This window comes from Thunnus thynnus, chromosome 3 (assembly GCF_963924715.1).
Source record: "Thunnus thynnus chromosome 3, fThuThy2.1, whole genome shotgun sequence".
In the NCBI taxonomy this organism is placed as follows: Eukaryota; Metazoa; Chordata; class Actinopteri; order Scombriformes; family Scombridae; genus Thunnus; species Thunnus thynnus.
In genome coordinates, this window is record NC_089519.1 from 6,806,414 (window position 1) to 6,822,500 (window position 16,087).

General features: G+C 39.0%; 1 protein-coding gene across 1 annotated transcript in view; it reads right to left on the bottom strand.

Moving 5' to 3' along the window:
• Positions 1–1,286: 1,286 nt before the first annotated feature.
• Positions 1,287–16,087, bottom strand: part of LOC137176820 (complement C3-like) — a 40,291-nt gene continuing 25,490 nt past the window's right edge. Inside the window, exons 36-43 of the mRNA XM_067582778.1 lie at positions 11,594–11,684; positions 11,408–11,497; positions 11,207–11,309; positions 9,560–9,649; positions 3,909–4,001; positions 3,727–3,810; positions 2,927–3,071; positions 1,287–2,664 (exon numbers count right to left, since the gene is read on the bottom strand). Coding sequence (XP_067438879.1) covers positions 2,520–2,664; positions 2,927–3,071; positions 3,727–3,810; positions 3,909–4,001; positions 9,560–9,649; positions 11,207–11,309; positions 11,408–11,497; positions 11,594–11,684 — 841 coding nt within the window. The 3' untranslated portion in view covers positions 1,287–2,519. The remainder of the gene's footprint in view (positions 2,665–2,926; positions 3,072–3,726; positions 3,811–3,908; positions 4,002–9,559; positions 9,650–11,206; positions 11,310–11,407; positions 11,498–11,593; positions 11,685–16,087) is intronic.

The following is a 16,087-nucleotide window of genomic DNA, read 5'->3' on the forward strand; positions in this document are numbered from 1 at the left end:
GTATCCTACGTGGAGGTTTTTTACAGGACGGCAACGCTCATATTTATTCTTATATTAAAGAATACTGAATCATGAATCAATCACAAAAAAACACTCTTGTAACTTTATTATTTTTCTTCATAAGCCAAAAAGCTTCTCCTTTCTTTTTTTCTATTTCAGGCACATCTCAGCTCCTTCAGGAAATATGATGTCACACAGCTGCGTGTCTCCTACAAAACCAGGATGATTTTGTAGGAGACAAATATTTCATTTAAATATATTCTGCAGGCTACAGCTGTTTTTATTGCTCATTTATGTCGGTTTTGTTCTTTCAGTAATTAACAGGTTTAAATTGTCTATTTGTGTCTTATTCTTTGACAGCCAGACGCTGCTATAGATCTATAATCAAATGACAAAACATTGGAGCCGTTATCAGGTGTTTTCCTCTCAGCTATCACAATTTGTAGAAATTATTATGTAACAGTGTAAAGTGTTAATTAATTGTATTAATGAATTTTAAGTTTAAACTTTAAAGTTTAAACTTACTTAATAACTACTACATATTGATAGTTGACCTCGGCATATTTGACAGTTGAGGTGCTGTGGGTCAGGAGTAGCTAGTTGTCGTCTCCTCAAAATGATGCCAGAGTGTGGGAGGACGTCCTTTTTGATGAATTAAATTTCTCTGTCCTCACGTCTCTCTCTCACATCCTCGCAAGGAGGAGCTCAGATGCAAGAAAGAGACGCAAGTGAGGGAAGTGAGGAGACACGTTAGCATAATGAAAAGCTCCCTCTGTCTGAAACAAGTCGTTGTAGCTCCTGTCTCTTTAAGGCTCCCCTCCCGATGAGCCTACTCTGTTCTGATTGGATAGTGTCTGGAAGTCTGCCGAAGAGACTACGTAAACAAACAATAGTTTCTCCTTCTATACTCAAAGTGTAAGCATCTCAAATACATCTATACATACTCAAGCCCGAATCCGATCCAAAATATGCAAGCGGACAATGTGAACAGCCTGTGGAACAACAACCTCAACACAGAACAGACGGCCATTTGTGACCATGTGTGAACAATGTGATATCAGTTTGATGGGTAAGTAGCGGTCACTTTGCAAACAGGCTGAAACCCTGGTTTTTGACTTTCAGGGATCATTCTTATATATGTTCACCTCATGTTTTGGAACTTTGATCATGTTTAACTTAGACATCCGACATCATAACAGTATAAAAATAACAGAAAATCACAAAAAGCATGAATTGTCCCCTTTAACGCATGTGATGCATTTAGAGTTTTCGTTTCGCCAGTGGTCTTACAATAGCTTAAAACGCCCTCTTTATTACTACTACAGCTATCATTAATTGATCTATACGAGCTGTCAAATATTCTGAATCAGAACAGATTTGAAATTTGCTTCATTCTACATTGTTTAACATCCTACACATCACTCCACTGAGCTCATCATGATCAAATATAGGTATCTTTTACATTGTTTTCTGTGTAAAACATGTTTTTTTCCCAAACTACATACACAAAAAAGGGCAGGGAGCTGTGAAATGCAAAAAAGTAAGAGAATTTAGTATGCTCAATATGTGCACTGATTTTAAGAACACAGAAAAGGCTCAGATCAGCAAACACTCTGGATCGCTCTTCTACTGGGCTCTTCATACCATCCTAAAAGTCTCAAAGACAATCTACCAGTGGGACAATTCTTAAGCCGGAGGTGATCATGTTCCAGCCAAACTGAGTTTATCTCCAAAGACATGATTAAGAGGTTTAAGAAACATGGGTATAGCAACTTCAAGGTTTTTGGGATGTTCCATCCCCTACATATATTGTCTTCTCTGTATCAATAATGTGAACATCCCATTATTGTTTTGTATGATATACAGTGTTTTCCTGCTTTTTCTCTATTTCTAGAGACATATAAGCATAAACCTCTCAATGCTGCCTGAGGAAGAACACCAAGCTTGAAACGCATTGCAATCCAGAATATCTGCTGATTCATGCCTTTTCTGTTCTTTATGCCATTTATTGCTTGTATTCATGCACATACCGAGCATATCCAGTTCTCTCACTTTTTTTCTCCTGTACGGTTTTCTGAGTATTTTCACTGACCTGTATGGGAAGCTTTTTCCACTCTTTTCTGTGGTTTGTCAGACTATATACAGTATGTTGTTTGCAGCGATGATTTGTTTTTCTTTGGAACATGAATGTCAAATGCAGAAAGTTATTTATATGTTGTATTATTGTGTGTCATGTGATCCTATGTGGGATGGACCATTTTTTACGTTATTACATGGAAAAAAAGTCAGAATTAATTAAACTTCCAGTTGAACTTACCAAAGGTTATTATACAGTAACTTGACAGTAATCATTACTGTAATTTTCTACATCTATATGAAACACAGACGATGGGAATAAGACAATTACATTTTAATCAACACAGTGTAACAGTTTAACTTTTACATCACACATCTTGTAGCAGTTTAAGTTTTACGCAAATAACAGCTAATTTTAAAAGAACATTTTATTTCCTTGAGTTTCACTTCTGCTGACATCCATAGTCTTGGAAAATACCGATCATCTCCTCAATGCCCAAACAGGTCTTTCTGTATCCCGCAGTTTGACACTCTGCGTTCGTAGGCCAGTACTCGATCCAGGTTCTCTCACCAAGTACATACTGATACCTGAGGAGAGCAAAGTAAAAATCATTGTATGTTCATGTGGTCAGCTACCTGTAGTGCTCTAGATTTAACTTTTTGGATTGAAATATAAACAGATGAAAAAGCACGACTCCCTCCCTTCCATAAAAGGTAATATAGCAACAAACTAAGCTGCACATGACAGGCAAACCGGATTTTGTGTATGTTTTGGTAATAGAAAGCGGTGAAACAGTTTATTGGAGATGATGTTATGAGGGGGGTGCACACACACAAAGAACACACTTACGATTTCTCCTGGTCATCATAGAAAATATCTTTGGATGTGCCCATGATAAGGAAGGTTTTGTCACGCTTCAGATCTAAAGCCTCTCTGCAATGTGGAGAACTGAGGAACGCGCGCAGCTTACCCTGAGGACCCACATCAGAACTTCCTGTAATTACAATGCAGGAGAAGAGCAAGAAAATGCTTATGGATTAAATGCATAACTAAAGGTGCAGTATGAAACATAACTATTGTATTCTCACATCTTCCAAGTGGAATTATGCTTAAAGCAACAGTTTGACATTTTTGAGAAATGTGCTCATTCGCTTCCTGGTGACTCAGATAAGAAGAATGATAACACAATTATATACAGTATGTACGGTGAATATGAAGCTACAGCAGCAGCCAGCCAAGTAAGCTTGGTTAGCCTGGCTGTGTCCAAAGGTAACAAAATCTGCCTACTAGCACCTCTAAATTTCTAATTAACATGCATCTCATTTGTTTAATCTGTTCCAAAATTGAAGTGTTAAAGCAATGATTCATCATTTTATGGGGGGGTTGTGTATCAGACTATTTCTTGACCAGGACCAGTAACTTCCTGCAGTCTCCGCTAGTTACCTGCCAATGCAAGCTAAACTATCCAGCTGCTGGCTGTAGCTTCCTGAGAGTGGTATCAATCATCTAATCTCACTCTTGGCAAGAAAGTAATTTCCCAAATATTCCCCAAAATGTCAAACTAAAATATCTAAGGTAGTGGCAAAAATGTCACCTATTTTCAGGCACTTTTGTTTCGTTTTGAAGGTTCAAAGCAGATAAATACCCACCTTCCTTGATGACTTCCAGTATCTGCATTGTATAAATGTCGGTGGACCCAACGTATTCAGAGTTTTCCACTCTCACTTTGTACCCTGAGGACAGACAAGATGCAGATGTTAGCTCACGTGCTCCCTTACTTATTTCCTCAATCTTTCACTAACACAAATGCAGTCCATCTACATTCTCTTACCAAAATCAATTGTGCTGGTCGGTGTAGTCTCACATAACTTAGCTGTGCGCTGATGGTTGGTGATTCCTTCTTTCTTCTGCATACTGCAGTTCTCTGGAAACAGACAATGGGCACAAAATAAATACACAACTGATGACCTGATGACCTAAATAAGCACATGTGCATATGTGTGGACAATAGTTGGGAACTTCTTTATCAGAAACATCAGTTTCTTCTACACAGCCATACACTGCTTTCCCGGACCCACAGTCCCTGACATACTGGATAGGCTCCCGGAGCTGCTGCACTCAGTCTCGTCCTTGACCAAACAAGTAATAGTTCATGTGGGGACAAATGATACTGCTCATCAGCAGTCTGATTTTAATGACCTCTTCAAGTTAGTTTCAAATTCCTAAGTAGCTGTGGAATGACTTTCTTTATCTCTAGTCCAATCACCACACTTGCCTGTGGATCAGGGCGTTTCAACAGACTCCTCAGTCACAATATCGGCTTTATTTACAATTTTAATCTGTTCTGGAATCCACACTCTATATTTAAAGGCGATGTGTGCACTGGGAACCTCCACTGGCAGCCCTGCGCCTCTCCTTGCCATGATGGTCCTGATCAATGCACGGTCTATTGGAAATAAGTCATTTATCCTGAATGACTTATTTTGTAGTGAAAGTGTAGACTTTATATTCTTGACTGAAACATGGCAGCAGAATATGGTAGGGCTGCTTGATTATGGCAAAAATCATAATCATGATTATTTTGGTCAATATTGAGGTCATGATTATTTAACACAATTACTCATTGGAAAGAGTTAGACCTCCTTCTGATCAATAACACATTATTTAACCATGGAGCTCCGGGCTGATCTGTTTGTTTCACTGTGCCAATCAGTGGTGGCTGGTGACTCAAAAAATTGGGGAGCACAGGAGGAAAACCAACATGGAATCTTACAACAAACTGCATCATAATATATCATTGTCCCTCACCTGACAAGATCGGAGGGGTGGGGGGCGATTTTATATGCCGATAAAACAATTTGCTTTCAAAAACAAAAATCCCTGAGTGGTGACATTTAGCATATACATGTTGTTTCTAAACAAAGAATTACTCATTTTAGCCATGGAATGGTTTAGAATGTGTCTAACAAATTTTACTAACAAAGTGAAATTCAAATTTATAGTATTTAAAGTCATACAAGAACCACCAGTCAAATGTAAAATTGCACACAAACCCCCAAACTTAGCTAACAAAAAGTCCAAAGCTTGCTGATGTTTCAATAAGGTCAATCTATGAGACTTTAAAGTACCCTTAATGAGTGAAAACTCTTTCATAGTCCATGTTAGTGTAGTAGAATGGAAATGTATTCCTGTCTGGTTTAAGCAGGCCTGTAGTGTTTTAGTCTCTTGATTACTCGGCGATCGATAGTCAATCATTGTCTGTGGGTAGCCTATGAAGACAGGTAGTTGTTTTCGCTCCACTCCCCTGATGCTGAATGCACGCCCCGTCTCGCTGGACTTCTGCAATTGCTGCAGATCCCTCCGTGGTGACTCGCCTCCCTCAGAAGTGACCCTCTCACTGTCTGCTGTCAGTCCCCATGTGTAGTGGCAGCTTAGGCACCATCAACTCTCTCCTCCCCTGAGCTTGCATACGCTGCCTGATTGGACTGTGGGCTTTGGTCAGCATTTAGCAGCTTCACCTGGGAGCTGCTGCGGCAATTCTGGCCCACGCCACAAGAATGCTGTTGCTTTGCCTATAATTGGTGTTAACAATCATCGTCTTTGTTAAGAATTGTTTGATCGGGTCATGCGGCGTTGTGGGCCAGCAGAACCATGACTAGTATTCTTCTAGCTGAGCCATTTTAAGTGTGTGAGTGTGTGTGTGCATTGTGAGAGGGTTTTTTTTAATTTTCTTTTGTAGTTATCGTTTGTTTACTCACAGTTTTGCTTAGTTCAGTTCATTCATTTGTCTCTACTTTATAGCTTACATAATGATTTCACATAAATAATATTGTTTTCATGGTTTATTCTGTTTTTTTTTCGTTGTGCAAATACAGGGCTTTTTTTAATGTCTGCAATAAATATTGTTTGGTGTAGTTTATTGTGTTTATTTTCCTAAGTTCCTAAGTTGCTGGTTAGGTGTTCAATCATCTGACCAACTGATATTGTTTTGGAGAGTGTTTCTTTAGTTTGATTTTGTTTGTTTGTTCATTATTTTCTTTTTCTTTTTTTTCGTGTTTTGTTACACCACTGGCAGGAGGCCCTTTTTCTATAGCTGTTGATAACCAGTGTTAATCGTTTCAACATCAGGGCCACTGTTTGGTGTTTTTGTTTGTTTGTTTGGTTGAATACTTTACTGATTTTGTATTCCTTTTTATTTTTCAGAAGCTGAGTGCCCACGGTGGTAGGGTTGGTGATCATAAGTGGTGGTTCCTCCTTTTCTGTGTGCTGTGTTCATCTGAGCATCCCTGGGTTTGAACCTTCACCATTGTGTGTTTGTGTGGATGTGTGTGTACGTGTGATTCGGGGTGACTCTCTTCTGGATACCTCTCCTACCCCCCCTCCACTGGTAAGCCTCAGCCCTGAATAATTCCCCTGCCCCCTTATTGTGTGATTGCTGGAAGCAATCACACATTGTTCGTGTCAGTCTTTATTCTTATTCTGTCTTCCTTACGTTTTTTGCCCCGTTTCAACTGCTGCATACTTTGTGCTATAAAAACCATTCAACTGATAATCTGTGCAACTCATTCAGCAGATGTGTGCTTGTATTTTTCTGAAATGTAACATGTTTCACGATTTTATATAATTTTTTAAAACCTTAAAATTTATAATGACAGTCTATGGGACGAACCGTCCAACTGAGTTGGAACCTTGGTCACTTGGACACTCAACTGCTCGGAAGTCCCTTATCATACAGACGCCATTCAAACTGTAAAAAGTTCACAAAACTTTGAACTTTCAAAGTTATCAGATTGTTTAGTGATATCTTTTGTAGTTTTTCAGCAATTTAAGCCCAAAGTCAGGGGTGTTTCAGATTTTTTCAGGTCTCACCAGTGTGTCATGTGATCAGGCACAGTGGAGAGCACAGATGATTTTAGACCAGAAATGTTTTTCTAAACTGCTGTCACTCCCACAATTTTAACTCCTCAAGCACATATCTTGCCTCATTATGTTGCCACAAGCCTCCTCTCTCTCAAAATGTAAATACATTTCACATAGGACTTATAGTTTTTGAGATCTGAACCTTAATTGATAGAGAGTCCCTGTCATGTTCTCATTGACTGCAATACAGTCTGTAGGATGTGTGTCTTCTCTCACTGCAGTTTCTTAAACTTAAAGACTCTCTCCTCCTTCAAACACTTTTTACACATATCATTCATTCTCATGTTAAACTAGTCTTGCTTTCACTAATGATGTACAAATCTCTGGGCTTCAAGCTCTGGTTTGAGACAAATACATTTTCATCATCAAAATGGAGATTTTTTTCCTCTCATTACTAGGAATGTCTGTTGGCTCAGTGGTTTAGAACACTGCTCTCATAATCAACTGTCCTTTAGATGACAAGGTTGTGTGTTCAATACCTGCTCTCTGCAGTGCTACTCATAATATTGCTGTCATGTACAAAGTTGCTTTCCATCTCTATCATGTACCATAAGTCAATTCCTCTCTAGCTCACTTTAACATTATTACCTAAAGTGTGGATTGCTATCCTTGTTAAATACATCTTTTCCACTCTTACAGATCCAGTCTGAGTAGTCCAGTGGTTTAAGCTCATGTCACTTCTCAACTCCTTTTAGATCCAAAGATTGTGAGTTCGAGCCCCACTTAGGGCAGAGCTCAGTAGAGTTGAAGGATGAAAGAGTCCAGGTGATGTCAATCTGCTTAATGAACTGAGCTGAACTGCTTTTTTGTCAATTTCACGCAATTGACAGACTAAATAGCAGAATCTGGCCTGACATTACTGTGTGATATGTTAGCTCAGTCCATAACATCGCTGTCTTACAAACATGAGGGTGTAGGTTCAGTTCCACCCATTGCTGATTTTAATCTTGGTAGATTTTTCGATTGTGTTCAGCTTCCAGTTATGCAATCTAAATTTGCTTTCAGCAATCACACACAATTTCAACAGAAATTGCATTTTCTAGTTATTCTTCCGAATGTTTTTTGCAAGCTTTCAACTCCTCTATACTTTGAGCGATAGAAACCATTCAAATATCAAAATGTTCAGCTCTTTCAGGACATGTGAGCTATTACTTTTCAGCTTTCTATCATAATCCAATGATTCTATATAATTTTTTTTAATATTAAAATTTATAATGGAAAGTGGGAGGAACGTTTGAAAGCTAATATCTCAAAAACTAAAAGTGGTATAACGTTGATTTTTGAAGTACAGGTTTCCCATCTGTAAATACTTAACATATTAAAACATGGTACCAATAGCGCCACGATGTGGTCAGTTATTAAATGTTTTATGATCTATCAAAAAAATATGGTCAGGATGTTCCTTGGATGATGCTGATTAGACTGATATAGGCCACGCTCATTTGCGCATATAAATTTATTCCGCCATTTTGTTTTTTTCAAGAAAGATATGTTTTGCTTCTGTTGGCACATATTTCATCCAATCTTCATGAAACTTGGTACATACCATGTTTAGAGGACCCCGAATACAACTTCATTTGTTTTCAGATACCACTTACAGTTTGTCTGTTATTGGTAAGTAAACTTTTGAAGGTCTGGCCTAATGCACTTAATGGTCAATAACTCCTCAATACTGAGTCTAGATTGCGACCAAATTTAGGGATGTTGTACACAAGGTGACCTTACAGAAGTGTGTAACATTTCATAAGTTTCTGCCTAAAGGGGGCGCTAATGAAACGAAACTTGGTACACAGGTTTTCCATGAGAATCTGCACGACATACTGAATCATGGCACCAATAGTCCCACCTTGTGGTCATAAATAAACCACCACCACACTACTTATTAACTACCAAATCTCTTAAATGTAACATGCCATGATAATCAAATTGTATTTGTACAGATGGAGATCCTAAACAAGTGTTTAGTATTTTCAGCAATGCTTTGTGATTCCTTTCAGTTTCAGCATTCACACACATTTTCCGCAGGAAATGCATTTCTAGTTATTCTTTTTTTACTCATTTTTGCTACTGTTAAAATAAAGAATTATTGATGGTTGGAACCACGTCTCTTGCTTCTTAGTGTAATAAACCTGATTGCCTTTTTGGGTTATTGGCACTGGTCTTAGGTAACATTTGTCCCTGAAAAACCTCCATGGTGGCGTAGTTGGATTCCTTTGATTACACTGGTTAGTGCCCTACATACTATTCTCTTGCCACATTAGCATCATTATACTAAGCATGATAGCAAGCTGACATTAGAGTCGCTAGTGTGGCTGTTGTTTAATCTTCTGTCGGCGTCAAGTCCTCCATCTTTACTCAGGTGCAATACTAAATCGCTGCAGTTTACAGACAAAGCAGAATGATCACCCCCAAACCACTGATCAAGATATGCTTTACCTCTTTGAAGCACATTGTTCATGTTGTGTTTATGTGTTTCTTTTAGAAGAATTTTAGGTGTATGGTTTGCTTAGGTATGCTTGCTGTAGACAGATTTGATCATCAGTGAGACTTCATCCTGCTTACCTTCAGCACATGTGCATTCAGTATTTTTGCAGAGCCTCAAAAGCTTGCCAGCTGTTCTCTCTGGATGGTAGAATTTCACACAACGTGTCTCTGCAATGAGAAAGAAAGATATTTAAAAATTAAAGCTGCAAGCAGCGATGAACGGGCCCTCGTGCCTCTATGCACGTTGGGCCACGATGCAATCGAAGGTCTTCTGTCACGGGCATGTAGATGTCTTCAGACCCGGGCTGTTTCAGACAATGCAAGAAGGAGATAAACATCACTTCCTTTGTCCACTGTTTTGCCTGCTGCTGGGGTTGCTTTGCTGAAATTTTGTAGGGGGTGCTATTCAGCCAGTTTGCATCACTGATGGAATATTGTCATGTAGACGTGTTCAGGCCAGGACTCTTATCAAACATGTAAAGTTTGGTGCAGACTGGAGCATGTTCAATAAAGTTATAGCAACTTCCTCTGTCATGGCGAAGCATCAAATCTCAATGGTGCGAGGATGAGAATTTTCTGCATGGTGAGACATGGCTGCCTTGCTCACACCTGTGGCATCAAAATTATGCATGCTTTGGGCCCATTCACTTGAATTTCAATTAGTAAACAAAACTCTTGAGCTCCATTCAACCCCCCCCCCCCCCCCCATTCTCTCTCTCCCTCTCAGTTGGAGAGGAGAATGTCACACTTCTTGTGAAATATCCTCATAAATCACATGACTTCGGCCAAATCCTACATTAAAAATCACATTTTTTTGTAGGAAATTTCATCGCTAATCCATTGATACAGGTTTCAAAGTGGTCACACTTATAGTTTAGACATCAGAACCATTTGTTTGACACAAAGTCCATGCCTAGAGATTGCCACCCCATTGTTAGGTGTGATGTGGCACTACAACTTTCAGGGCTTACAATATCTAAACCGTCCGAGTTATTACAAAGTTTTAACAACTTTTGTTCAGCACAGTGTCATAAGTCATGTATTGAAGTTTGAAGCCGATACCATTAACGCCCTAGGAGGAGATAGCGTTTCTTGGGGGTCCAAAATTGGCACAAAGTTGTACTTTGATGGGTATATTGCGGACTTCCTCTTGGATTTAGGTTAGGGGTGTTGCATATGATTTGTAGGTCTTGATGAGAGGAATAATTGAGTTTTGGTTGGATCTCTCTACGACATTCCTACGGGCCGTGGCAGCCATATTAGATACACAGGTGGCGCCATAGAGCACCTTGTGGCACTTTGGGGGACAATTTTTACATTTTATCAAATTTTTCACCAGACCTGATGTGTGTGCCAAATTTGGTGAGTTTTTGAGCATGTTTAGGGGTCAAATTAAGGGTTGAAGTGGCATAATAATAAAGAAAGAATAAATAGAAGAAAGAAACAACACACGAAATACAGTAGGGTCTTCGCCCCTTTGGGGCTCAGGCCCGAATAAGAAAGAAACAAACACATGAAATACAATAGGGTCTTCGCCCTTTGGGGCTGAGGCCCTAAATATTTTGTGCTGATTGCAGCACATCACAAAATGAACATAAGATACTTTGGGAATCTAATAATGTATGCTTATTCTTCCTGTTAATTACTCTGAACATTTATCAGCAGCAAAGAAAAATCATGAAGCTCACAGAGGCAGCATATAGTATAAGTGTCTTTGAGACTCACGTTTATAGTATTCATAGACAGACACAGCAGCTGGTTGTAAGACGCCCACTTTCAGCTTCTGATGAATCCTAAAAGCAATCTCCTCTGGACGTTCATGAGAAACCTATGGAGAGATGTAAGACAGAGGTGAGACAGAGATAAAAAGAGAAAGAACAAGGCCAGAGAGAAAAGGGGTAGAGGGAGGTAATACTGATGCCTTGCCTTGTCCAGGTAGATGATGAGTGAGCCTTTTTCTGACAGGACCGTGTTCATCTCATATTTTGCAATATTGCGGGCATGTCCTTTGGACAACTACACACACAAACATACACACAAACATGATTACACAACTTTCTAGACCATAAAACACATCTCTATATGGGTATGTGCATATCTGTAAAGACTTACTGATTCGAGGTCTTTTGTGTTAACGGTGAAGCCCGTTAGCAAGCCAATATCCAAGATTGACATGGTTGCATCGTGCCCATTGTCCTTGAACCTGAACACAGAAAATGGACAGAATATTTTAAAAAACAGAATAAAACAGATGGAGAGAAAGAAAGTGAAGGGAAGCTTTTTTAATCAAATATGAAATACAGACATGGCTGAAAATATTGGTATCTTCCATCTTAAAAAAAAAAAAAAAAAAAAACTTATTTTTTTCTGTATTAAGGTGAAACTGACAGAAGTATATAGTATCCATCATTCTTTATTTCACATTGAATATAACTGAAACTTTGCTTTTGATTTACAACTTAACATATTATTTAATACAATAAAACAAATGAAAATGACATGGCCAAAAATATTGGTACCCTTAACTGCAGTCAAGCGCTTTCTGTAACTCTGTATAAGGTTTCTACATTTCTCCACCAGTAGTTCAGCCCACTCTTCTTGAGCAAACTGCTCCAGTTGTCTTAGGTTTGATGGGTGCCATCTCCCAACTACAAGTTTTTGCTCTTTACACAGATGTTCAATGGGATTAAGATCAGGACTCATAGCAGGCCACTTCAGAACGGTCCAACATTTTCTTCTCATCCACTCTTGGGTGCTTTTGGATGTATGTTTGGAGTCATTATCCTGCTGGAAGACCCATGACCTGCGACTAAGATACAGCTTTCCGACACTGGGCTGTGTGTTTTACCCCAAAATGCTGTGATAGTAGGGATGTGCAGAGAGCCCAGTATTTGAATTTGTATTTATATTTGTTGAGTTCTCAATCTCAATCTCAATCAAAACACTGTTCAAGGTGAGTGGTGCATTATTTTAATAAAATGAAAGGGTACCAATAATTTTGGCCACGTCTGTATCTTTAAAGATTTCAGATGTTTCAAAAAACATTTTAAATTAGGAGAAAGAAGCAAGAAAAGTGTGAGGTGAGGGTTGATAATGAAGAAATAAATCAGGGACTCGAGGGGCAGGGCGATTAAAAATCATTGCTGATTTTGCCCTTCTTCTGCATCCTGCATGCAATTGAAAATTATGGTAAAACTGAGTGTAAGTAAACTTTTTTCATAAAAGTGCCTTTCAAAACCAGAGTTACAAGGTGCTGTACAATGCAAACAATTGAGAGAAAAATAAAAAAGAATAAAAAGAAAAAAAAAAAAGTTTAACAACACGTAATATCAATATAAAAACAATAAACCATAAAAACTACGCGGAAGTCAGATACAATTAAAGCTGCAAGCAGCGTTGAACTGGCCTTCGCGCCCTTGCACACGTCGGGCCGCGGCGCAATCGAAGGGCTTCTGTGACGGGCATGTAGATGTCTTCAGACCCAGGCTGTTTTCAGACAGTGCAAGAAGGAGATAAACATCGCTTCCTTGTCCACTGTTTTGCCCACTGTTGGGGCTGCTTTACTGAAATTTCGTAGGGGGCGCTATTCAGCCAGTTTGCATCACTGATGGAATATTGTCATGTACACGTGTTCAGGCCGAGAGTCTTATCAAACATGTAAAGTTTGGTGCAGATTGGAGCATTTACAATAAAGTTATAGCAACTTCCTCTGTCATGGTGAAACATCAAATCTCAACGGTGTGAGGATGAGAATTTTCTGCAGGGTGAGACATGGCTGCCTTGCTCACACCTGTGGCATCAAAATTATGCATGCTTTGGGCCCATTCACTTGAATTTCAATTAGTAAACAAAACTCTTGAGCTCCATTCAACCCCCAACCCCCCCCCCCCCCCCCCATTCTCTCTCTCCCTCTCAGTTGGAGAGGAGAATGTCACACTTCTTGTGAAATATCCTCATAAATCACATGACTTCAGCCAAATCCTACATTAAAAATCACATTTTTTTGTAGGAAATTTCATCGCTAATCCATTGATACAGGTTTCAAAGTGGTCACACTTATAGTTTAGACATCAGAACCATTTGTTTGACACAAAGTCCATGCCTAGAGATTGCCACCCCATTTTTAGTTTTCTGCAGGGTGAGACATGGCTGCCTTGCTCACACCTGTGTCATAAAAATCATGCAAGTTTTGTGCCCATTTACTTGAATTTCAATTAGTAAATTGTAAACCCTTGATGAGTTGTGTGTAAAACAAATTAATTTCCTAATTTTCATCAAGTCTATTTTTAGGAATGTAAAGACTTTTAACTAGGGATGCACAACATTGGATTTTTGCCGATATCCGATATGCTGATGTTACCAACTCATTGTGGCCGATTGCCGATGCCGATATATGCACATATTTTTACCAGCTGGCTGAGGAGGCTATTATGCATGCAAGCATAGATCATACTATGATCAAGAAAGACAAGATATGAAGGAAGAACTTAGGAAGACTGGAGTTCAGTAGCTCAGCATTAAAGTTCTTCGCTCATATAGGCTATAGTCTTTCTTGATCATTGATACAATATATGATTGCATGTGTAATAGTCTCCTCAGCCAAGTGGAAAAAATATGTGCATATATCAACATCGGCAACTGGCAAAAATGAAAAAGTAATCATGTTAAATAATCATGATCTCAACATTGAACAAAAAAATTGTGATTATGATTTTTGCCATAATCAAGCACTAAAAACATCATAAATTGTGATTTACATACATACACACACAGAGTTTAAATATGTATGTGGTAAATTGTAAATATGTATGTAATTGTTTTCTTTAAGAAACTGTTACTTGAACATTTTTCAGTGTGCTCCTAAAGTTATATGTGTGCTCCTAATTTTTTTCCATTTAGGAGCACATGTACTCCTTGAAAAAAAAGTAAGGATTGAACACTGCTGTCACATGTGTAGAAACATTAAGTAACTGGAGTGTGGCGCAGTCCAAGGCCTTCTGTCACAGGCATGTAGATGTTTTCAGACTTGGGCTAACAGGTCTTACTTTACCCATCCCCCCCTCCCATTCTCTCTCTCTCTCCCTCTCAGCTGGAGAGAAGGATTTCAGAATACTCTTCTTGTGAAATATCCTCATAAATCCCATGACTATGGCCAAATCCTACATAAAAATCACATTTTTTTGTAGGAATTTTCGTCACAAATCCATTGATACAGGTTTGAAAGTGGTCGGACTTATAGTTTAGATGTCAGATGCCCCAGTTTGGCACAAAGTCCATGCCCAGAGATTGCCTCCCCATTGGTTTACATTGTAAGGTGTGATGTCGCACTCCAACTTTCAGGGCTTACTAGATCTAAACCGTTTGAGTTATTACAAAGTTTTTAATGACTTTTGTTCAGCACAGTGTGATAAGTCATGTATTAGTTTGAAGCCGATACCATTAACGCCCTAGGAGGAGATAGCGTTTATTCAAGGTCCAAAATTGGCACAAAGTTTTACTTTGAAATTGAGATTGCGGACTTCCTGTTGGATTTAGGTCAGGGGTGTCAGTGTATGATTTGTAGGGCTTGATGAGACGAATAATTGAGTTTTTCTTTCGATCTCTCTACGACATTCCTACGGGCCGTGGCCGCTGTTTTAGATACATAGGTGGCGCTCTCAAGCACATTTTGGCACTTTGGGGCTTAATTTTTACATTTTATCAAATATTTCACCAGACCTGATGTGCGTGCCAAATTTGGTGATTTTTTGAGCATGTTTAGGGGGTCAAATTTAGGGTTGAAGTGGCGTGTTAATAAAGAAAGAATAATAAGAAAGAAACAAACACACGAAAAACAATAGGGTCTTCGCCCTTTGGGCTCAGGCCCTAACAATAAAAACAATGAAAGCAACACAGAGAGCAATCATACATTACGAGATAAAGTGCTTATGAAACAGGTGAGTTTTTAAGAGCTTTTTAAAACTACTGACTCAGCGTTTTTTATCACTAAGGGAAGATGGTTCCAGAGGGTGGAGGCCATAACTGCAAAAGCATGGTCACCCTTGGTCTTAAGCCTAGCTTTCAGGACAGGGCATTGGCAAGTAGACCTCAGTGATCTCACTGTGGCCTGGGGACACAATAATTCAGAGATATAAAGTGGGGCCAGCCCGTGTAGTGCTTTATATGTAATTAAAAGAATTTTAAAATCAATTCTGCATTCTATTTGTAACCAATGTAGGTTGACCAACACTAGTGTGATGTGTGCCCTAGGTTGGGTATTAGTTAGCAGTCTGGCAGCCGCATTTTGGACCAACTGGAGCCGAGACACAGAAGAGCGACTCAGGGTTGTGAACAGTGCATTACAATAATCAAGACGGGAGGACACAAAAGCATGAACTATTTTTTTCCAGATCTTGATAGGATAATATGGCTTTTATTTTTGCAATGTTTCTTAGATGGAAGAAACAGGATTGGAACACTTTCTTTATGTGACAGAAAGTGTTCCAATCCTCAAAGTTTTTTGAGGCTTGCTTAACATTTACTGCTAATGGGCGGATACACTGCTGTACTTTTTCATTGTCTTCCAGGACCTGTATAAGTTGTTTATACACTACTTTCTCTAAGACC